Raw genomic sequence first — 22,678 nt, 5'->3', positions numbered from 1 at the left:
GCCGTCGACGCCGATGCCTGCGAGGAGGGCCAGTGCTGCGCCTGCTGCGTGGCGAGCCAGCGGTCCACTGCCGCTGCCTCGCAGTCGTCGGCCAGCAGCGCGGCCGAGCCCTGCACGTAGTCAGCCCAGCCAAAGGCGCGGTCGACGGCCTCGCTGTTCCAATCTTGGCACTCGGTGCCCTCGGCGTGGCCCAACACGCCCGCAAACTCGCCAATCTGAGAGACAAACGCGTCGAGGTTGAGGCCGCCTTGCGACATTCAGCGGGTTGGCCCTGTTAGGGGAAACCTATTCGATCGAGTCTATGCCAACCTGCCTCAGCCGACAACTAATGAGTGTTCCTGCGCGGCAGCAAAAGAATTCTTCGTCCGCGGAACAAAATCTCTCTCAGGTGCGGACTGGCGCGTGCTAGCTAGCACTATCACAGGCAAAAGAATTTTCTGCGCTTTACTGTCCCTTTCAGGCGCTCACACTGGGATTAACACAATCAGAAGAAAGCTCCTTAACAGCTGGAAGAGAGAAAGAATCTTCTCTCTCTAACAGCTGTGAGAGTCGTGATTTCTTGTTGGTCTTCAAAAATATCTCTCTCACAATCAGCAGGGTTGGGGACATGCGGTGTTAGGGGAAGGACTCGTCACTTACTTTACAGGGAGGGAGGAAGGTTAGGCTGTACCCATGTTTCCTCGCTCACCCCGTCTCGTTTCCTTTCTGTGTTTCTCTACAGCACCCTCTCGTTTCCTCTCTAGTTTCCCGAGGAAACTCCGCGGAAATCATCAATTCACGGGCTCTGAGGCTGGTTTGGGCCCAAAATCAGCCAACTCTCGGCAAAATACCCCGGTATTTTGCGGGTATACCTGAAAAACCCCGTATACCTGGAAAATACCTGGTATTTTGCCGGTTTCCTCGGTTTCGCCTCAGATATTTTGCCGCAGACCAGCTCTCGGACTCAGGGAAACTCGAGAGTTGCCAGAATGGAGCACCAAACACCCTCTGGTTCCCTGGAAATTTCCGGAAACGAAAAGTGCTGGGGACCCTGTCGTTTCCTTTTTGGTTTCCGGAAACATGGGTACAGGCCAAGGGAAGGGTGCATAGACAGGGCGGGCCACCCTGAGACCCTTGTGCTCTGTGTGAAGCACTTGGTATGGAGCACTTGAAGCGCGCCTATTTTCTTCTAAAAAGGTCTTTGAAAGAAAAACTCTGCGACCTGTCTGCGAGTCGCCTTCTTGTTTCTTATCAACCTGCTGTGAATACCGCGTCTTGGGTCCGGGGTTGTGTGTGTTTTTCTGTGAATAACGGTGTTGCGCGGCGGCGATGCTGGCGGCCTCGCTGCTGGCGATGCCAGCCGCGCCACTGGCACGTCGGTCGCCACTGTCACCACGTCTCTCGCCGCGGTGGAGCTCTCTGCGACGAGGACGTGGCAATGCGCTGCTCTGCTCAAAGCGATGCTGGCTCTGCTGCCGACCCTGAGTGGGAGGCAGTGCTGGCGCAGCTGCTAGCAGAGGAAGCAGAGCTGCAGAGGAAGAGGAGCTCTGCTGCCGCTTCGAGCGCCGTGGCGACGACTCCGACGACGGGTGGGACAACTACAGTGAGGGGGAGGAGGATGCTGCTGTGCAGGGAGTGTCAGCAGTGAGACAGAGAATAGTGGGGGGCACAGCGCGCGTGTGTTACTTTTTTACGCGCGCTCACCCGGCTCGAGGCTCGTGCGTCGTATGTGGGCGGATGATGTGTCATCCAGTATGTTAAAATTTGTTATAGAAGTAGTCGAGCGCAGAAAAAACTTAGCCTTTGTTCAAAAACGTCGAGGGACGTCGAAACATCAGCAGAGCGCGCGCGAACGGACCGTATAGCACTATATCACAACACACACGAAGTCCGAGATGTGAGGAACATACGTAGGTAGTGTTAGCAAATACGGGGGCGGCATCACCAAATCTCTGCCTGTGTCCTCTGCCCTGCACAAAAATCATACTGCGTTGCCGGCACGGTGGCGTCGTTGCGCCGCGCTCTCGCTGCTGCCGTGCACCTCCTCGGGCGCGCTCCGCTGGGTCTGCGCGCGGCTTGCGCTCTGCCCGCGCTCAAACTTCGTCCGAATCAGGCCTGGCCGACGTACTTGATGGGCACGGCATCGTGCGGGCCCTTGAGGAGGATTTGGCCTACAGAGGGGGGGAGCAGCGCCTGCTCGCGCCGCGCGGGTCGGGGAGGGTGCCTGGTGAGGGGGCGGCGGCGCGTGCCTTCCCACTGCAGGAGTCCTCGCTTGCGGCCCGCCTGCGAGGGTGAGGGAGGAGTCTCGTCAGAGCTGGCAACGCGGCAGGGAGGAGCTCAGCCTCGCGCCTTGAGCGTGCCCACCAGCGACTCGAGCTGCTGCTCGAGCTCCTCGTCGTCCATCACCTGCTCACAGCGCACGGTGTCGAGAGGCGCCGCCCGGAGCTGCGGCCCTGGCTTCCTGCGCGTCCGTCACTTTGCCAAAGGTCGTGCTGATCGAGCCGTCCGCCTGGGGATGACAAGCTGCGACGCGTCTACGACGTGTCTCGGGCCGGTCTCCGACACGTCTCGGAGGGCGGTGTGCGCGTGCGCAGGCAGGGCCAGGTCGTGCGGCGCCTCGGCGGTGCCGAGTCGCGGGAAGGCGGCGAGCAGCAGCGCCAGATCCTTCTCCACCCCCTCCTGAGCCTCTGCCGTGCTGCTCCCGACCGAAGACCCGACCGCCGCTGCCGGCGGCGGTGGTGTCGCCGCGGCGGCCGGCGGCTTGCGTGCCGCGCCTCCGGCGGGCGACTTTTGCACCGGGACAAAGCTCGTGGGCGTCCCTCCGCCGGAGGGGAGGACTTTAGGGCCGCCACCAAACAGCGCCTTTGCCGCAGCGTGGTTGCCCGAGCCCTTGATCTCTGCGCGAGCCGCGGCGGCGTTTTTCTGCGCGGCGGTCATCTTCCAGTTTGGGACGACCTTGGCGCCGGTGCCCACCTCATCCGCCAGCTTGCCCTGCAGGCCCGCGAGGGCCTGCCCATGCTGGCTCGAGCCCTGCGATTTTGAGACGACACCGGCACTACCCTTGCGGTTCAGGTTTGCCATCGCCTGCTGCCGCGCCGACTGCAGAGCCTTTTCCCCTTCGGCCGCTTTTTGCTCGGAGCTCACGTGCCGTGCGTTGACTTGGATCTCATCCGACGAAGCACTGAGGGCAGCCATGGCGGCCGCGCGCTGGCTGCTCCCACTGCTCGGCGACTCCGCCATGTCAGCGCACAGCGAAATGCAGAGGAGCTGCAGAGGTGCACGCTAACAAACAGGCCCTCGCAAAGCGAGCGCTGATGTCGCCGCTTCTCGTCTCGAGAAAAAAGACACAGTTCGCGGCTCGAGAACACAACCTCTCTTTTTTTGTCTGCTTTCTCTCTTTCTTTTTACGCACAGGAGAGAGCAGACAGAGGGTGTGCGCCTCGCCCCCACTTGCCCTGACTGCACAGGATTGCGTGCCCCGAAGACGGCGACACATAGCGGGGGACACTGACTGCGCAAGGAGGGGGTGCGATGGCCCCTCCCTCGCCGCGCCGATCCTCACGCGGTCGCGGAGGGTAAAAACCCTGTGGGAGGACCGAGGGCGGAGGGGTGGGAGGAGCCCCTCTGGAGTGGGGGTAGGGAGGCCGCTCGGGGCGGGGGGTTCTAAGCGGCGATGTCGGCTGCCTCGTCGTGTTGCGTTGGTGTCTATTAGCTCCGAGTAGAGGGGGCGTTCCGCAGCTAGGGGAACCCCAAAGCGCAGAGCCAACCCTCGGAGACCGTGTTTACTTTACGGCCCTTTCCCTGCGAACGCGCACCCCCCCAGGGCTAGGGCTCTCTAGCCCGTAACCCGATGCCTGAGGGAGGGTGTAGAGGATGTAGAGTGTAGAGCGCTGTAGAGCTGTAGAGATGTAGAGCGCTCTGGAGCGCTGTAGAGCTGTAGAGCTCTACATCCGCCGCGTGACGAGGCGCCTGCGTTGTAGAGCGATGTAGAGCGCGATTTTGTTGTAGAGTTTGTTGTAGAGGCTCTACAGCCAAACCGCCGGGAAGGCAGTGACTCAAAGAGGTCGAGCCGCGCTAATGGGGTGTCTCCGAGCTTAGTGAAGCTCTGATGGACAGCCCTGACTATCCCTGACACACAGAGAGTCCCTCTGACGGCACACAACACCCTATAACTGCGTCATGACCAGCCTGCCATGTGTCGCCGGTGCCGCATTCGTCGCTGTGCTTCTTTAGCAGGCGGTGGACTGTCGGCTGCGAGGACGGTCGCATTTGCGCGAGGCGAGGCGAGCATTCAGACGCGTTGTATGCGCCATGACTCGCGCCAGCGCGTGCGGGAGCTCCTGGCTGAGCGTTGAGTCCAGGCGAGTTGCGCTGGCCACGATCGCTACGCCGAGCCGAGCTGACGCGCCGAGGCGCCGGCCAGTCGCAGCCGTGAGGCATGCCATAGCAGCAGAGGCACCTGCCACCCATTGGGCGGGTAGACAGAAGGCCAGGGCCGCACTGGCAAGTGCAACGCGCCTCATGTCGGAGAGCGACCGTGCCTCGTTCGCCGCTTATGATGTAGAGTTTGTTGTAGAGATTTCACGTTGTAGAGCGCCTCTACATCGCTCTACAACGCAGGCGCCTCGTCACGCGGCGGATGTAGAGCTCTACAGCTCTACAGCGCTCCAGAGCGCTCTACATCTCTACAGCTCTACAGCGCTCTACACTCTACATCCTCTACACCCTCCCTCAGCCCGATGCCAATCATCCGGCCCGCTGGGTGTGCTTCTTAGCCCCCCGGCCCTGGATGTGCGGTTAATGACTGCACTCCAAGTGCTCCAAGGTCCGCTCGAGTGTCGAGAACACAACGCACTCTCTCACATGACAAGCGATCCCACGACAGCGATTCGAAGTCGCCGCCGAGCTCGCAGATGTCAGTCACGGACGTGTCGTTGAGGTGCCGCGTCACCACGGGCTTTTCCTTGTCCCCGAGGATGATGCTGCCAACCGAGCGTGCCCGGATGGCATTCTGGGCGGCCCTTGCACCCCGTTGTGCTTGGAGGTGCGGTCGCCCTTGTTGGAGTTGGCGAGGGAGTCGCCCTTGCGCTCTCCCACCGTGACGTGCTTGCCCGCGGCGGCCTGCTCGACGAGAGTGGGCTCAATCACCGACAAGTAGAGCCGGAGAGGTGCTCTGCTGCGTGAAGAGGTCGCCAATAGGCGGGATGCGCTGCGCCGACGGCAGCATGGACGGACAGAAGCGGCCAAGCTCGTACGTGTGGCAGAGGCCAAACTCCTTGTCTTGTGCACGCACCGCGTGGATGCGCGCGACATCGCCACGCCGTTGGCTGATGTCATTGTAGAAAAAAGATAGAAGCGGTCGTCTCATGTCCGTGTCGGGTGCCTACTAGCTCCGAGTAGAGGGGGCGTTCTGCTGCTAGGAGAAACCCGGAGCGCGGAGCCAACCCTCGGAGACCCGTGTTTACTTCATGGCCCTTTCCCTGCGAACGCGCACCCCCAGGGCTAGCTAGGGCTCTCTTGCACCCGCAAGGCGCCGCAACCCGTCCCCGAGCATCTGGCCCGCTGGGTGCGCTTTTTAGCTCCCCGGCCCTGGATGTGAGGCTGCCAACTGCACTCCAAGTGCTCCAAGGATCGACCGGGGGTACCGGGGCGCCGGCGGGACGCGCTGCTGGGAGATCGATCGGCTGCGAGGCAACCCTCCCTCCCTCCCTGGCAGCCTTGCACTCAAGCGCCACAACCCCGGCATCGGCAATGCGCGGAGCGCGCCAGGGAGTGTTTGGTGGCGTCTGTAGGGAGTGTGCTCCGGGGGGCGGCATCCCACCCTGCTACACGGTATCCCGCCGGGCCCGTGGCGGCCAGTGCCCTCCGACCTCCGTGGCGCTGGCGGCGCCGACACCTATCTCGATAGCATGGCGGAAGTGGACAGGGCCACCTTGCCCCCTTCCTGACATGCATGCGCCTTCCCGCACGAGGATAGGACCACCACGGACCTCAGTAGTGGTAAGTTTGTTGGGTGTTGATGTCATACTCCGCGGTGCCCGCCCTCCTTCCCTCAATGTCCACACGGGACACCGCACATGACAGGCTCGCAGAGTCTGCGGCCATGGCCCGGCTCGAACCTCGATCTCGAGGTGGACGGGCACCTCGGAACAAGCTCGAACCTCGATCTCGAGGTGGACGGGCACCTCGGAACTAGATAGTCCGACACAAAACACACACACCCGTCATCGCAGACGTCCACGCCACGAATGGCCCGCAACCATCCACGTCACACACGCGGCACGATCTGGCTTGAGCTTCTGTGGGAGTTCAATGCTGCACGACCTCCTTGTTGACCGTGTCCAGCTTGAGCGCCATGGCAGCATTCGAGTCCTCCAGGCGCTTGATGCGGTCTAGCGTGGTGGCGCCGAGGTACAACACGCCTCCGAAGACCACGCCTCGGAAGGCTGCCCTCGCGAGTAGGACGCGGCGAAAAGTGTTGCCATCGACGCACATCATCTTCCTCGCGCCCTCGGCACTCGCCCCTGTCGTGGTTGCCATTGTCATGTCGTCGTGTCGAGAGATCGTCTAGAGCGTCGTCTAGCTAGATAGAGGTGTAAGGGCCTCGTGCGTCCCACAACTCTGACTCGTAGTGTCCCCTCCCACCACCGCCCCGGGTTTTCTCAGTGAGCCACTTGAGCACTTGATAGGGTCGATTCCGCATGGTACGGGACCCAGGTACTTTTAGCTTACTGGGAGAGAAGGGAGAGGGGGTTGTGTTCTCTAGCTAGGCCCCTAAGCGCTAAGGGCCCTACGCGGCGCGAGAGCTCGGAAGCGAGTCTCTCTCTCAGTGTATGTAGCTCTTACTTACGTACATTCCCGGAGGAGGACTGCTGACGGGGTTTGCGATGAGAAGCGATCCGAACGTGGCATTCAGGTGATTAGATCACTACCGCCGAACGAAACGCAAGAGCACTGACTGCGACGCATCGGCTCATGCTGGCATCCACCTCGCGGGCCGATCTTCTGGCCCAGCGAGGATGCTGCGGCGCACTCGCGGGCCGATCTTCTGGCCCAGCGAGGCCGCTGCGGGACACACCGGCGGCTGACCGGCGGCTCGGTTCGCTCCTCAACGCAAACTCGGTCGAGCAAGAAGTCAGGTGTGCGGATGAGAAGCGATCAGAACGTGGCATTCGGGTGATTAGATCACTACCGCCGAAACGCAAGAGCACTGCGACTCATCGGGCTCATGCTAGCATCCACCTCGCGGGCGGGCCGATGTTCTGGCCCAGGGAGGCTGCCGCGGAGCACTCGCGGGCCGATTTGTTTTACAGAAGGAAAAGAGAAAAATCGGGAAAACACTTTCGCCCCGCGACTCTACGCTGCTCCTCCCGTTCTGTTCCCAGAGGAGCAGCTGTGAAACTGCTCCGAAAGTGGAGCAGAATTCGAGCAGTCACGCTGGCCGCCGCGCGTCTCGCGCAGGCTCGCGACAACGCGCTGCGGCTGATGGCAAGCAGCCGGTTGGCGTATCTCCTCCTCCTCCTCCTCCTCGAGCGAAGCGCAGCGCAAAGCGTGTCAACTCTCCAACCAGGCGCTCACGCGCTTCCCGCCACCACGCCCGGCAATCTATTCGTCGTTACGCGGGTGTCAAGCGACGCAGCGAGGCAGCCAGCAGCACGGTCCTACGACGGTCACGATTGGGAGTCAGCGGTTCCGCTGCTCCTAACGGTGACTTGCGAGTCCGGTGACTGCGCTGTGCAGATCCCAAGCCACTCTGACGGAGGCTACTATGAACTGGAACGCTTCACCGCGGACGGAGCACCCTCTGCCGAGGAGACAGCGGCTCGACTCCTCATGCAAGCCGCCTTTGGACCCGACCGCACATCGGTGGCTTCTCTCGCTGCCGACCTCAGCACCGACGCGGCCGCCGCTGTGGAGGGCTGGGTGCACGCGCAGATGGCGCTACCAGCGACGCTGTTACGCTCCTACTTTCGGTCGAAAGCGAATCCTCGGCTCCACTCGCCGCTGGCCACGGGCGGCGTGCGGCGTGCATGCGACGCCTCCTCGCGCTGGCACCGGTACGCCTTCAGCAAGGAGGACGTGGGCAAGGCGCTCTCGGTCTCGGAAGAGAATGGCGTCTACTCGTGGCGAGTCAACAGCGAGATCCGCGTTGAGCTCGACTCGCCATCGCTCGCGGCAGGCGAGTACACGCTGTGCGCAGTCAGCGAGTCAGTCGATGGCATGCTCCTCGTTGGGGCGCCTAACGACGCTTGCACTGACCTGACCTCCCTAACCAACCCCACCATTGTCTTTCGCTCGCAAGCGGCAATCGACGCCCTCTTTCTGCTCCCCGCATCGTCTGCTACCCTCACTCCCATCGCGGGCGTCGCCGACGCAGCTGTCCTCGATGCTCTCGTCGGCGAGCCGACGCTGCCGCCTTGCACGGAATCTATCCTCCGAACTGAGGGGGGCGAGTTCTGGCGGTTTGATGGCCGCCTCCACCTCGAGCAGAATACGCTCGATAGCCCCGCTGCGGGCGCAGAGTCGGAGCTAACCTACAAGTCGGGCTGCCCCAACGTCGCAAAGACCTTTTTGACGCGCGGAAAGTGCAAGCTGCAAGAGACGTGCGCCCCGCTCGTGTTCGGTAGTCAGCTGCTCCAGCTCGATGCGGCGACGCTGCGCGCCTTCTACACGCTCAGCAGCAAGTACGTCTACGTCGTCGAGGGGCTTCGCCTCGAGACGCCGTACGACGAGTCGCCCTGCTCCGCCGCAACCACGCGGTGGGAATTTGCTGACGGGCCGTGCGACGCTGACTCGCCGCTCGACCCGGCGACGCGGGACACGATCGTCGACGCCATCGCGGGCAGCAGCGACACGACCAACCCGTATGTCCGCGATGTGACCATCGACAGCAGCCGCGTGTGCCTCCCGGAAGACACCGTCGGCGCCTCGCTCACCGTCGACAATGACTGCTGGACGCACGTGCACCCGGACCACTTGGACGTGCGCGACTTTTCGTACTGGGCGCGAGGCACTTGTGCCTCCCTCCTGCATCCCGTATGTCGGTGACATGTCCACGGCGTGTCCACAGGCGAGCAACCATGAGGGCAACAAAGAGGCTGCAAAGGGAGGACGGCCCAACCCTATCGTCAGCCCCGCTGAGGGCGGCGACTTCACGATCCGCTACCCTCACCACCATCTCATGACGCAGTGGAACAAAAACGAGCAGTACATGGGACGGCTCGGCCGGCTTGGAGACGCTGTCGGCTTCGCGTCGCTACCCACGAGCGTCCAGACGGTTGAGATGGCGAACCTGGCGGGCGCCCTTTCGGACGAGCGCGGGCTCGGCGCGGCGGAGGCGTGCGGCTCACCGGGCGAGACAAACAATGACCCATCCAAGGCGAACCACTTTGGGCTCTACATGACCGAGTACGAGAATGGCTTCTCGGAGCTGTACGACCCCTCGTGGACGGGGGCCGCCAAAGGGAACGTCTGGATCACTGTGGTCACCAGGCAGTCTGCGACGAGGAGGGCGGGCCGACCCGCGCCCCGAGAGATTCGGAGGGACTGTCCCGTGATAGGTCGAGCGACCAGCTGCGGCAGCGGGTAGCGTGGTCGCTCTCTCAGACCTTGGTGATGAGCCACGAGGGCGTGGACACCCACCGCAAGACGGAGCTGTACCTGACCTACTACGACATTCTGGTGCGACACGCGTTCGGAAGCTACAAAGAGCTGCTCCGCGAGGTGTCGTACAGCCCGGTGATGGCCAAGTGAGACGGTGCTCTGACGCTGTTTGTGCCGCGAAGCCGCGAGTGATGCGTCTGCCTACGCGTTGTCCATAGGTACCTCACCTTCCTCGAGAACAAGGGCCTCGTCGCCGGCGGTACCTACCCCGACGAGAATTACGCGCGCGAAATCATGCAGCTCTTCACAGTCGGCCTGCACCAGCTCAACCGCGACGGCACGCTCGCACTCGACGAGGGCGGCGCCGCCGTGACAACCTACAGCAACGACGATATTATGGACTTCTCGCGCGCCTGGACCGGCTTTGCACAGCAGGCGCCGCGGGGCAACATCGAGAACTACGCGGGCGACGGCGACAAGAATATGATCGATCCGTGCAAGCTGCAGCCCGACTGGCGCGACGCCTTCCCCAAAATGGACCTCTTCGGCGGCTACATCGGCGATGGCCACCCGCTCTGCGCCGACCTGCCGCCGCGCTCCTTCCTCCGGCTGGGCGCTACCTACCGGCTGCTCGGCCACTCGGACACGCCAGTCTGGACGGCAAAGGCGTCTGGCCCCTTCACGCCCGCGCTGGGCTCGCCGCTCCGCGATTTCCTCGACGCGGCCCAGAGCGGCGACGTCGTCCTGACTAGTAGCCTGCCGTGCCACGGCGACGAGTGCCGCCTCCAGAGCGTCGATGTCGTCGAGGTGCCGCGCGCAAGCGGGGGGAGCCTCTACTTCGAGTTCATCCGCCCGCCGTGCGTCGAGTTCGCTTTTTACAATGCGCCGCAGCGAGTGCGGGAGAATCGCGGGAACCAGGACACCGTCCGCTGTGCCGACCCAACGACCCTCGGAGGCGGCACCGCGTGCTGCTCCGGCGACGGTACCACCGCCACGCCACAGTGCAGCTACATTGGCGAGACGGTGACCTTTGACGAGGCGAGGCGCCAGTGCGCCTCGCTCGCGGAGCCCGGCTCGCACCAGGCGCTCTGCGACTGGTACTCGAATCCGATCGTCGTAAAACTCGAGTGCGGCTACACGTGGACCAACGCGGCCTGCGACCGGCTGCAGGTTCAAGTGCACCCGACGGGCTGGGTGAGCATCGTCCACTCGGATACGACGGACCTACATTTCCAGCGGGACAATCGGAACCTCTTCCGCGTGCGCTGGAGCGGTGGCAGCCACCCGACGCCGGACACAGGCTGCGCGTCCTGCGACGTCCATGGCGACAGCTGCGTCTGCGAAGTGCAAGTGCAGGAGGTGCCGGTCTTCACGGACGGCGGCGCGATGCCAGCGAGCGCGGCGGCCCTCCGGCAGATGTTGCCGATTGGGAGCGCCGCGCCAGACGCCTTCGACCCGGGCACGTACCAGCTGTGCAGCCTCGCCTGGTGCGACGCGGTGGAAGCAGAGGTCTATCTCAGGCCCGGAGAGACGCGTCCGGCGCTCGACACGATCTTCAAGGTCGCGAGTAACTCGAGCATCGACGGCTTCGTGCACCTCCTCAACCGGGTGTCGACTGTCCGGGTCGGCGGCGATGGCGACTTCAGCTTCCGGAACACGCCGCATTTCGTCTCGTTCATCCCGACGCTGCGCGCCGCCCGCGACGCGGAGCACGAGACCGAGGCCGTCCTCGACCACCTCGTCACGCACCCAAACACGGCTCCCTTCCTCGCCCACCGGCTCATCCAGCGGCTGGTGACCTCGAACCCCTCGCCGCGGTACGTCAAGGCAGCAGCCGACGCCTTTGCGAGCGGCGCGCACACGGGCGGCCTCATCTTCTCGGGCAAGTACGGCGACCTCGGCGCGATGGTCGCGGCCATCCTCCTTGACCAGGAGGCGAGGTCGCCCACGCTCGAGCTCGACCCGACCCACGGGCTGATGCGAGAGCCCGTGCTCAAGGTGATGCACGTCCTCCGCGCGATGGAGTACACGTCGGTCGACGACCGCCACGTCGAGCTCTCGAGCATGCAGAGCCGGATCGGGCAGTTCGTCTTTGAGTCGCCGTCTGTCTTCAACTTCTACCTGCCCGAGTACACCCCTCCCGGGCCCGTCATGGAGGCTGGCCTCGTCGCGCCCGAGGCGCAGATCTGCACCACGCCCAACCTCATCTCCTTTCTGAACGGGATGGTCTCACTTGTGATGGACGGCCTCACGAGCTGCTGGAAGGGCTTTGGGTGGGGCAACACCGGCTGCGGGGGCCTGTGGCAGAACCTCGCCCGCCGGCGCGCCGACGCCGACGGGAGGCTCGCCTTTGCTCCAGTGGACCAGTCGCCGGCCGGCGCGGTCGCCGCGCTCGACCTGTACCTGACGGGCGGCCGGCTGCAGGAGAGGACGAGGGGCCTCGTCGTGTCGCGCTTCGAGGAGGAGCTCCTCACCAAGAACTTCTCGGAGGCGTTCCGCATCGCCCAGCTCCTCGTCCTCTCGGCGGCAGAGTTCCACACCACAAACGCCGCCGCGATGAGCGACGAGTACCGGCCGCAGCCGCAGAGGGCCGAGCCCGCGGGCCGGCCATACAAGGCCATCGTCGCGCTCTTCCTCCACGGAGGTGCCGCCTCGCACGCCCTGCCCATACCACCACCTCTGTGACGCGTCCAGTGCCGTGCCCGGGCAGGTGCCGACTCGTACAACATCCTCGTGCCGCACTCGGGCTGCAAGGACGCGGACGGTGCCTCGCTCGACCTGTACGCGGAGTACGCCGCCGTGCGCGGCGAGGGCCTCGCCATCCCGCGCGACGACCTCCTGCCAATCACAGACACGCTCCAAGCCCCGGGCCAGGCCTGCTCGACCTTTGGCCTCCACCCGCGGCTCACCGAGGTCCAGACTCTCTTCGGTGAGGGCGCCGCGGCCCTCTTCGCCAACGTCGGAGCGCTCGCGGAGCCGATCACCAAGGCCGAGTTCAAGGCAAAGACGAAGCCGCTGCCGCTGAGCCTGTTTGCGCACAACGCGCAGCAGATCGCGGCGGCGAACCTCCACGCCGACTCCCTCACCGCCAAGGGCGTGATGGGGCGGCTGGCGCACGCGCTCGCGTCGCAGGACCCGCCATACCGAGTCGGGTCCTACTCGATCGACGGCAACCAGAAGATTCTGCAGGGCGACGGGGAGCCCGCGAGGATCATTAACCGCAAATCTGGCATCGACCAGTTCACCTACTACTCCACCCTGGGCGAGACGCTCGCAAACTTGTCGGCGACGCGCGCTCGCTCCGTGTTTGCAGAGACGTACGGCAGCAGCCTCGGCGAGGCCTTTGAGCAGAGCGAGGGCCTCGGCGCCACCCTCGAAAGCGCGCAAGTGTCAGACGAGTACGCCGCGGCCAACGCGGCGTACGACCCCAACTCGCAGCTCTGCCAGCAGTTCGAGCAGGTCACCTGTAGATGCCCTTGCAGATCGATTTCCAGATACGTCCACCTTCCCTTCACTTTCCCTTCCCTTAGGTCGCCAAGCTCATCGGCCTGCGGAGCAACCCGCTAGAGGCGGAGCGTGACGTCTTCTACGTGCAGCACAGCGGCTTTGACACGCACTCCGACGCCGGTGGTATCCTCGACGAGAAGATGGAGGAGTTCAACGCCTGCGTCGGCGCCTTTGTGGCCGAGATGAAGCGCACCGGCACATGGGAGCAGGTCACAGTTGTGACTCTCTCCGATTTCGGCCGCACGCTCACATGGAACGGCCGAGGAACGGACCATGCATGGGCGGGCCACCAGATGGCTCTGGGCGGAGCCCTCAAGAGCGGCCAGGCTTCTGCGCGTGCCCCGCGGGAGTTTGGGAGTGGAACCTTCGCGAAACCCTCCCGGAACCTTCCCTAGGTCTTCGGCGAGTACCCACGCGACCTCCGCGAGACCGACGCAAACCCGCTCAACATCGGGCGAGGCCAGCCCGCCTAGATGCAGATTTGACTACCTTGTCTCCACTTGGGGCCCGGAGTGACTCTGCCTTCACCGCTGTACAGGCCGGCTGATCCCCACCATGCCATGGGAGGGCATCTGGCATGCCCTCGCACAATGGTTCGGGGTTAGCGACGCCGACACCATGAAGACCATCCTGCCCAACCTCCACCGCTTCGACCCGGTCGCCAACCACATCATCACCGCGGAGCAGCTCTTCGAAGCCGCGCCGCCAAGCCCGCCGGTGCCGCCGCCAAGCCCGTCGCCCCCACCAGCGCCGCCCGCACCCCCGTTGTCACCGCCGACGATGCCGCCGCCGCCCAAGTCGCCGCCACAGCCAAACATGCCACCTCCGCCATCCCACTGCCGTGGGCCCATCATGAAGTCGTGGGAGGGGATGAACACGTGGTGGTCTGACCGCGACGCGCGCGAGAGCGACTGCAGCTTTCTTTGCGTCGGCAACCACAACGACGGCACCCGGCGCAACCCTGGCTGCCAGTGCTTCCAATTCTCCACCGCAAACGGCGGCTCGTGCGTCATCTACCACCAGGCCCCCTCGTCTCCACCGTCGTTGCCCGCGCCGCCGCTGTCGCCTCCCCCGCCGCCGTGCGTGACGATCGTGGCGCCTCCTGTGCGTGACCAGTGGGGCACCGACCACAACCAAGCAAATCTCTCCGGCAAAGGCGACTGGTCACGGTCCGACATCCAGGCCTACACGGGCTACGACGCGGCGCAGTTCCGCGTCGTCTCGATCAGGTACTGCGCCTCGATCACCTTTAGCGCCGGCATCGGCAAGCTGCGCCTCAAGGTGAAGGCGGAGGGCCTAGCTGACGCCAGCGTGGACGGCCAATGGCTCGTGAGGTCGCCGCGGCGCGGTGGCAGCGCCACGACGCTGACGGACGCGTGCTGGGAGGCGGGCGCGACAGCACTGATGCCCGAGACGGCGGACGGCGCGCCCTTCACAGGCACGTGGCGCGCGGACGGCGACCTGAGTGCCTTCATCGATGCGGGACTCGGCACGGATCTCCACCCGACGGTGTCTCTCTCGGTCAACACGGACAGCGACGACGATGTCAGCGACTCCGCCTTTGGCATGATCGACAGCTTCTCCGCAACCTTCTGCTACGCTCCGCACCCGCCGCCATCGCCGCCGCCCCCGTCGTCGCCCCTTCCACCGAGCCCGCCACCGCCTGCGCCCCCGCCGCCGTCGCCGCAGCCGTCGCTGCCGCCTCGGACGCCGCCACCGTCGCTCCCGCCGTTGCCGCCCCCCCCGCTTTACCCTCCTGAGATTCCTGAAGGAGAGCCCCAGGCGCCACCACCACGACCGTCGGCGCCCCCGCCGAGCGCACCCCCGTCGCCGTCGCCACCGCCGCCATCCGCACCACCAGCGAGGCCGCCGCCCTCGCGGCCGCCATCGTCACCGCCATCGCCGTTCCCGTCGCCACCGCCGTCCCAGCCGCCGTCGTCGCCGCCGCGGTCGCCGCCGTCGCCACCGCCGTCGCCGCCGCCGTCGCCATTGCTGCCGCCTTCGCCGCCGCTCGCCCCTGGCTCCATCACGGACCCCGCCGAGTGCGCCGACGGCACGTGCTGCGTCGTGCTGTACCATGGTGCCAAGGGTGAGCAGTGCAAAAGCGTGGCCATCTGGGACCTGGGCGGCTGGGTGCACCCCGGGGGCAGCATTGTGACGGCCTCCAGCCTCTGTGGCCTCGTCCGGTACAACTGGCGCGCGCACACAAACAGCCATGTCGGTGAGGATGCGGAGAGCGGCCAAACGCTCAGCGGCGGCGGCGAACGAGTCGGGACGTATACCCACCCAGGCTGCTCCTCGCTCTCACCCTCGCCGCCGCCGCCATTCTCCCCGCCGCCGCCGCCCTCGAAGCCGCCACCGCCATTCTCGCCGCCGCCGCCACCCTCGCCGTCGCCGTCGCCCCCTCCCTACCCTCCGGGCACGACCGTCTTTGACGACGTTGTCACCTTCAACGTCACCTTCGCGGCGGACTGCGCCAGCTTCAACGAGACCGCGTTGCAGCGGCGCCTCGCCTACCTCTTGGACGTGGAGCCAGCCCGCGTCTTCCTCTCCGTCGCGTGCGGCTCTGTGCTCGTCTCTGTGCAGATCGTCGCGCCAAACCGGCCAGCGGCCGAGGCCCTCGTGCAGACCCTCTCCGCCGAGGTGCTCTCGAGCGAGCAGGCCGCCTCGGACGCGCTCGGGGAGGAGGTGATTCATGTCGGCCTCGTTGAGCTGGGCGCGCCGCTCGTGGTGCCGCCCCCCGAAGGAGCGCCCCCCGAAGGAGCGCCGCCCGACCCCGGAGGCGGGGGGGCCCCGGCCGGGTCACGCACGATGCTCATCGCCGTCATCGCCACGCTCGCGCCGCTGGCGTGCTGCGTGGCGGCGGCGGCGGCGTTCTTTGTGCTACGCGGGCAGAGGGTGCGCGTCGGGCGCGGGTCAATGGTGCACCTGACGAGGACGAGTGCTCTCACACCCGTGAAGTTCGGAGGGTCGGAGAGGAGCGGTCGGAGCGGCGGCAAGTCAGAGCGGAGCGGCCGCAGGTCGTCAATGCTCGACGAGGCGACGGCCGCGCCCGCCCCCCCTGGCACGAGCCCATCCCTGTGGCGAGTGCCCCGCCGCCCAGAGAAGGGTCGCGAGGACGAGCCGCACCCGAGCTTCACCCCGAGCTCACTAAGCCAATACATCTGACGGCCGGGCGCGGGGGCCGCCGGCCCTTGGCCTGTCGCGTACGCATGCATGCAGGGGGAAGGGACCTCGGAGTGAGAGCTGTCGCACTAGGCTACCGTGTTGATTAGATGAGCTTGCACATACAGGCTAGTTCCTTTGTCGAGTACGGGTCAGTACGGGTCAGTACGCTGTTTTTGGCGGAAGGACTTCATCTGTCTTCGAGTTAAAAAAGAGTTCTGAAAACTCCCTACGCCGGGCAACCTTCGTTCCAAGCCGCGCCGCACGCGGAGAGGCACGCCCGATTGGGCTGCTGCAGGCCGGGGGCCGCGGACGTCGGGTTGCCTGGAGGCCGCCGCCGGAGAGGCTACATCATGCAGGACCGCCCTCGCGATAGCGCAACTAAGCGAAAGCCCACTTCTCACACGCCTATGGGTACCCTGGTGGGCGGGGCCTCTGCTGGCGCCAGAACTCGCCCTCTGCGCTCTTGCCGCCACTCCGCGCCATGTACGCCCGCGGAAGACCCACGCCGCCCGCGGCCCCCGCCCCTGCCCCCGCCCCCCCCCCCCCCCCCGGGGGGGGAAGGCCCGGCCGTCGGAGCGCCGTGCATGGCGGCGCCGCTCCGTGGTTTTGCCCTACGCTTCCGACCGCCACTATTGTGCACGCCACCATCAGGACGTCCTTCACCGTGAATGCAATCCTGGAGGAGACGTCCAAGCGCGACAAGGACTACCGCTACATGGCCACCTCGGACCTGCTGTCTGAGCTGCAGAAGGAGAGTTTCAAGCCCGACACCGACGGCGAGAAGAAGATCTGCAAGGCGATCCTCAAGCTCCTGAACGACCAGAGCTCAGACGTTCAGGGTTCGCCGTCCGCACGCTGCACCGCCAGCCTCCCTCGCGACCCGACGTGGTCGCCCCGCGACGGCCGCTCGCGCGCGCGCGCCACCGCCCTATCGCGCCGCCACCCGCGCCGCCCCGCAAGACGCTCACCTCCCCGCAAGACGTTCACCTGGCGGCGGCTCTGTCCTTGCGTTGCAGGCCTCGCCGTCAAGTGCCTGCCGCCTCTCGTGCGCAAGGTGCACGACGCACAGGTGGACGCGATCATCACCGAGCTCTGCAAGTTCGTGCTCGAGGGCAAGGAGGAGCAGCGCGACATCTGCGCCATCGCCCTCAAGACAGTCGTCGTCGAGATGCCCTCCTCGATGGGCGGCGCCGCCGCGAGGCAGTTGGTGCGCTCCCGCCCCTTCCGGCACTGCTCGCGGCGCCACGGCGGGCGGCAGACCGTGCGCCCACGCACAGCGGTGGCCCGCGTCGCGCCCGCCGCCACCGACCGATTGGGCGCCCGTCGTCCCTCCGCCGAGCGCGCCACTGCGCCGCCGCGCCACCGCAGGTGCCTCGGCTCGTCTCTGGCGTGCTCAAGGACAAGCTCGAGGTGAAGCTCGAGAGCATGGACATCCTGAACGACGTCCTCCGCCGCTTCGGCTCCCTCCTCAAGCCGGAGCTCTCGGCGCAGTGCAACGACGCGCTTTTTGCGCAGCTGGCCTCCACGCGCGCGGCGACGCGCAAGCGGGCGATCTCGTGCATCGCGGCGCTGTCGGCGGCGCTGTCGGACAAGCTGCTCAGCCAGCTGGTCGGCTCGATCGTCGAGCGCATGAAGATGCCTGCCGTCGACCTCGACCTCGGCCGCACCTACATCCAGACGCTGTCCGCCATCTCGCGCTCGGGCGGCTACCGGCTCGGCCGGCAGCTCGAGCTGGTGATGCCGCTCGTGCTGCAGCAGTGCGAGCCGGGCTCGTCCGCCCCGGGTGCCTCGGACCCCGAGATGATCGAGTCGTGCCTGCAGGCCTTCGAGTCGTTCGTGTCTCGCTGCCCGGCCGAGGTTGGCGCGTATGAGGAGCCGATCGCAAAGGCGTCGCTGCACTACCTGCGCTTCGACCCAAACTACGCGGACGACGACGAGATGGAGGAGGACGACAACGACGAGGAGGAGGAGGAGATGGAGGACGACGAGGACGACGAGAACTACTCGGACGACGACGACGTCTCGTGGAAGGTTCGCCGCGCCGCGGCCAAGGTCCTCTCTGCGGCGCTCGTTTCGCGGCCAGACAAGCTGGCTGCGATGGTGCCGCGCGTGGCGCCGACGCTCATCTCGCGCTTCCGCGAGCGCGAGGAGAACGTCAAGATGGACGTGTTCGCCACCTTCAACGTCTTGCTCGAGCAGGTGGGCATCGCCAACCGCGCCGCCTCCGAGGCGGCCGCCGCCGACGCCATGGTTGTGGACGGCGAGGGAGGCGGCGCGGTCTCGCCCGCGGCCACGGCGCTGCTGGCCGAGCTGCCGCGGCTGATCAAAGCGCTGTCGCGGCAGCTCCAGGAGAAGGCCGTGCGCACGCGCACCGCCGCCTTCAACTGCCTCCGCCAGCTCGCCTCCTCCCTGCCCGGCTGCCTCGGAGAGCACGCGAGCTCGCTCGTGCCCGGCGTCGTGCGCGCGCTCAAGGACGCCTCCGCCAACCCGCTGCGGATCGAGGCGCTCGCGTTCCTGCAGCTCGCGCTGTCGACGCACCCGCCGGCGGTCTTCCAGCCGCACGCGGCGACCCTCGTCCCCACCGTCCTCTCGCTCGTCGAAGACCGCTACTACAAGATCACCGCCGAGGCCCTCTCCGCGTGACGCCCGAGGTTGCCCGAGGTTGCCCGAGGTTTTACCCGCGATTGCCCGAGTAGGCCCTCCGCGTGTCGGCGGAGCTCGCTCGCGTGCTGCGACCGTCGCCGCCCGACCCGCCCACCTTCGACTTCGCCGCGCTGGTCGCGCCGCTCTTCACCTGCGTCTCGGCGCGGCTGGTGGCGCAAGACCAGGACCAGGAGGTCAAGGAGCGCGCCATCGAGTGCGTCGGCGCCGTCGTCTGCCGCCTGGGCGACCTGCACGCCGAGGTGCGGCCCCGCCGCCCGCCCTCCCCGGTCCCAACGGCGCCGCCTCACTCGCCTCCGGTGTGAGCAGGCGCTGCCGGCGCTGCTTCCCGTGCTGCTCGAGCGGATGCGCAACGAGATGACTCGCATCGCAGCCGTCAAGACTTTCGCGCTGCTCGCCGCCGCCAAGGTCGACGCCCAGCTCGCTTCGCCGCTCGCCGGCACCGGCGGCAGCGTGCTGCAGGCCGTCGTGGGCGAGCTGGCCAACTTCCTGCGCAAGTCGGACAAGCCGCTGCGGCAAGCCGCCCTCTCGGCGCTCGACACCATCGTCACTTGCCACGCGGCGGCGCTCGCCCCCGCAGACTATGACGGCGCGCCGGAGCGGAGTGGGCGCCGTGCACAGGGCGGGTGTCGCGGACTCGCCTTCGACGCGCTCGCCCTTTAGGCGTGCTGGAGCAGATGCCGCCCCTGCTCTCCGACGCGGACTTGCACGTCGCCCACCTTGCCCTCGGCGTGGCGCGTTCCCTGGTGCTGCAGGCGGCCGACGCCACGGTGCCCAAGCTCGCGCCGGCCATCGTGCCGCGCACGCTCTCGCTGCTGCAGTCGCCGTTGCTGCAGGGGTACGCGCTCAAGTCGGCGTTCGACTTTTTGGCCGCGCTGGTGGCACACGGCGCCAAGCCGCTCGACTTCTCCTCCCTCACCAAGCGCATCCTCGCGCTCGCCGACTCCGACGGCACCGCGGCGTCGCGCCACTCGCTCGGCGTCCTCTCGCAGGCCATCGCCGCGTGCGCGACCGAGGCGAAGGCGCCGTTGCGCGCGTCGACCGTCGACGCATTCGTCAAGCAGCTCGGCGCGCCGTCCGAGTCGCCGCACAAGCGCGTGCTCGCCCTCATCTGCCTGGGCGAGATTGGGGCCAAGAACGACCTCTCGGCGCACAAGGGGCTGCTGCCCGCGGTGATGGCCGCGTTTGACGTCAACGAGGAGGAGTACAAGGCGGCGGCCTCGTACGCGCTGGGGCACGTGGCTGCGGGCAACCTCTCCTTCTACCTGCCGCACCTGCTCAAGGAGGTGGAGGCGGGCAAGCACGAGGCGCGGCAGCGGCGCTTGCAACCCCGCGCCCCCTCCCGCATCCCTGTCGCGGTCGCAGTCACCACAAGCACACGCGCGGCTGAGACGCGCCGCCGCTCCGCCGCTCCGCAGTACCTGATGCTGTCCGCGCTCAATGAGCTCGCCAAGTCGGGCGGCGCTTCCCTCGCCGCCGTCGTGCCGCAGCTCCTGCCCACCCTCTTCACCTTTGCGGAGCGCGACGAGGAGGGCGTGCGCAACGTGGTCGCCGAGTGCATCGGCCGGCTCGCCGCCGCCGCGCCGGCGCCCGCCCTACGCTGCCCTCTCTCTCTCATGAGGCGCGTCCACGACACGTCCACGGCTCTGCCCCGCAGGGTCCCGTCCTGCCAGAGCTCGAGTCGCGCCTCTCGCACGCCTCGCCAAACGTGCGGTCGGTGGTTGTGCACGCGCTGCGCTTCACCCTCACCGAGGAGGCGCGCCGTGCAGTCCCCCCCTCCACGCTCCACAAGTTCCTCGGCGCGCTCGGCGACGAGGACCTCAAGGCGCGGGCCTTTGCGGCGAGGGCGTTCGCCCAACCTCTCCCTGAGCCTGCTCGGAGCTTTGCTAGGTGCGGCGCGGCGCGCTGCTGACGCTCAACTGCATCGCGCACAGCCGGCCCGCCACGCTGCGCGACCCGATCAGCGGCGGCGAGCTGCTGCCGCTCCTGTACGGCGAGACGGCCAAGCGGCCCGAGCTCGTGCACCAGGTCGACCTCGGCCCGTTCAAGCACTTTGTGGACGACGGCCTCGAGCTGCGCAAGGCACAGCACACACGCACGCGCACGGAAGCACGCACGCAGCCCATCCGCTTTCGGCCGGGCCTTGCCCTCCGCGGCTGCGTGTGGGGCTGCTGCCTGAGGGCGTGAAGGCGAGGGGCACGACAGCTCAGCCCCCTCACCCGGCGGCCGCGCCTTGTTGCCCAGGCCGCGTTCGAGTGCATGGACACCCTCCTCTCCAAGCCTGTCGTCCGGGAGCGGCTCGAGCTCTCTCCCTTCGTCGCGCGGCTCGCCGAGGGCCTCGCGGACGATGCGGACATCAAGATGCGCTGCCACGCCATGCTCGTCGCCCTGTCCGCGCTGCCAGCTGGCCAGCCCGTGCTCACCGGCGCACTCGACACGCTCCTCGAGCCGCTGCGCAAGACGCTCATCGCGCAGCTCAAGGACAACGCGGTGCCGCAGCAGGTGGAGCGGCACGACGACCTCGTCCGCTCCGCGATGCGCGCCGTGCGCGCGCTCGAGCGGCTGCCCGAGGCGGAGACGGTGCCCAAGCTTGGCGAGCTCGTGCGCAACACGCTCAAGGCGGGCCGCCTCGCCGACAAGTACGCCGCGGTCTGCGCCGAGGAGGAGGCGAAGCCGGCCGACGGCGAATGATGACGCGGGCCTCTCCGCGCAAGAAGAGGTTCTGCGAGCCTCCGGCGCGGCCCTCGAAGCCTCCCGTACGTACTCTCTGTCCAGGTGCCTCGTTCTCCGTGGGCGGTGGCTTTGGGAAGGCCAGGGAAAATTGTGGGCGCACGGCGCACGGCGGTCACGTGTGTAACACGTACTATAGCCGCGTAAAAGCTGGTTTCAATATGCAAAAGTGAGGGGAACAAAGGCGTATGGTCGCGTGCGTTTTTCGATTTCGTCACCAAGTTGTGGGGGGATCCCTGGTGTGGACGATTTTTTTCGCGGTATCCGCGGCGGGATATGGCGGGATATGGCGGGATACCGGGAGATACCGGGAGATACCAGGAGATACACGTGGATATGATGAGATACGGAGCCCCCACACGATGTGTTCACGACAACGTCCGTGAAGCTAATCGGACGCGACGGGCGAAACTTCGCGCTTCGACCGGCCGTGATCTGCCGTGCGGCTAAGCGCTCGATTCCCATGATTGGCGAGAGCTCGTCATCATCGATGAAGCACCGCAAGGACAGCCTTGATCGCCGACCAGGAGGATGGTCACCTGCAGCCGGCGGCCTCAGTCGGTCGGGGGGGAGCGGGGGGCCAGGCTGGGCCGCTCGCGGGCGCACAGGAATCCGGCGCTCGCGAGGGAGGCGCTCGATGCTCGCGCTCTGCGGCCGGAGCGCGGAGAGGCCGGGCTGCTCGGCGTGAGGCGGGCAGGATATGGCGGGATATGGCGGGATATGGCGGGATATGGCGGGATATGGCGGGATATGGTCAGATATGGTCAGATATGGTCAGATATGGAGAGATACATCAAGCTACCGCAAAAAAATCATCCGCACTAGGGCTGGGGGGGCAGCGTGCCCAGTCCCCAGTCCCGTCTGTGCCTCTGTCAGTCCGGCACAGTGCATACAGCAACAGGATACGTAGGTGCGCCGGAGCGCGGAGGGCCGGCGGGAGGGGTGTCGGGGAGATGCGGAACGCCGAAACACCTATCAACTTTTAAATGTGTGACCCAGTAGAAAGGCGGTAAAGGAAGTTGTGTGACCT

At 66.3% G+C, this 22,678-nt stretch overlaps 3 protein-coding genes across 3 annotated transcripts; 1 reads left to right on the top strand and 2 right to left on the bottom strand.

The window, feature by feature from the left end:
• Positions 1-1,733: 1,733 nt before the first annotated feature.
• Positions 1,734-3,286, bottom strand: EMIHUDRAFT_433445 (hypothetical protein). The gene is made up of 5 exons (XM_005791965.1): positions 2,596-3,286; positions 2,456-2,488; positions 2,329-2,385; positions 2,229-2,262; positions 1,734-2,150 (listed from the first exon to the last, which is right to left on the bottom strand). The coding sequence occupies exons 1-5, from the start codon at positions 3,217-3,219 to the stop codon at positions 2,089-2,091; spliced, it is 810 nt and encodes a 269-aa protein (XP_005792022.1). The 5' UTR covers positions 3,220-3,286; the 3' UTR covers positions 1,734-2,088.
• Positions 3,287-5,978: 2,692 nt separating this feature from the next.
• On the bottom strand, positions 5,979-6,562 carry EMIHUDRAFT_351482 (hypothetical protein). The gene has a single exon (XM_005791964.1). It carries the CDS (start codon positions 6,517-6,519, stop codon positions 6,289-6,291), a length of 231 nt encoding a protein of 76 aa, XP_005792021.1. The 5' UTR covers positions 6,520-6,562; the 3' UTR covers positions 5,979-6,288.
• Positions 6,563-7,812: 1,250 nt separating this feature from the next.
• Positions 7,813-21,817, top strand: EMIHUDRAFT_462184 (hypothetical protein; the record flags this gene model as incomplete). Its single annotated transcript, XM_005791963.1, has 18 exons — positions 7,813-8,961; positions 9,050-9,474; positions 9,540-9,728; positions 9,801-12,226; positions 12,293-13,041; positions 13,113-13,425; positions 13,628-14,807; positions 14,861-15,011; positions 15,178-15,987; positions 16,940-17,096; positions 17,274-17,464; positions 17,626-18,840; positions 18,954-19,160; positions 19,228-19,522; positions 19,582-20,465; positions 20,576-20,686; positions 20,809-21,078; positions 21,163-21,817. The coding sequence occupies 18 exons, from the start codon at positions 7,813-7,815 to the stop codon at positions 21,607-21,609; spliced, it is 11,169 nt and encodes a 3,722-aa protein (XP_005792020.1). The 3' UTR covers positions 21,610-21,817.
• Positions 21,818-22,678: the final 861 nt, after the last annotated feature.

The sequence above is a fragment of the Emiliania huxleyi genome (assembly GCF_000372725.1).
Source record: "Emiliania huxleyi CCMP1516 unplaced genomic scaffold EMIHUscaffold_11, whole genome shotgun sequence".
Lineage (NCBI taxonomy): Eukaryota > Haptophyta > Isochrysidales > Noelaerhabdaceae > Emiliania > Emiliania huxleyi.
The sequence above is the reverse complement of the archived record's forward strand: the minus strand, read 5'-3'. Positions and strand labels throughout refer to the sequence as shown.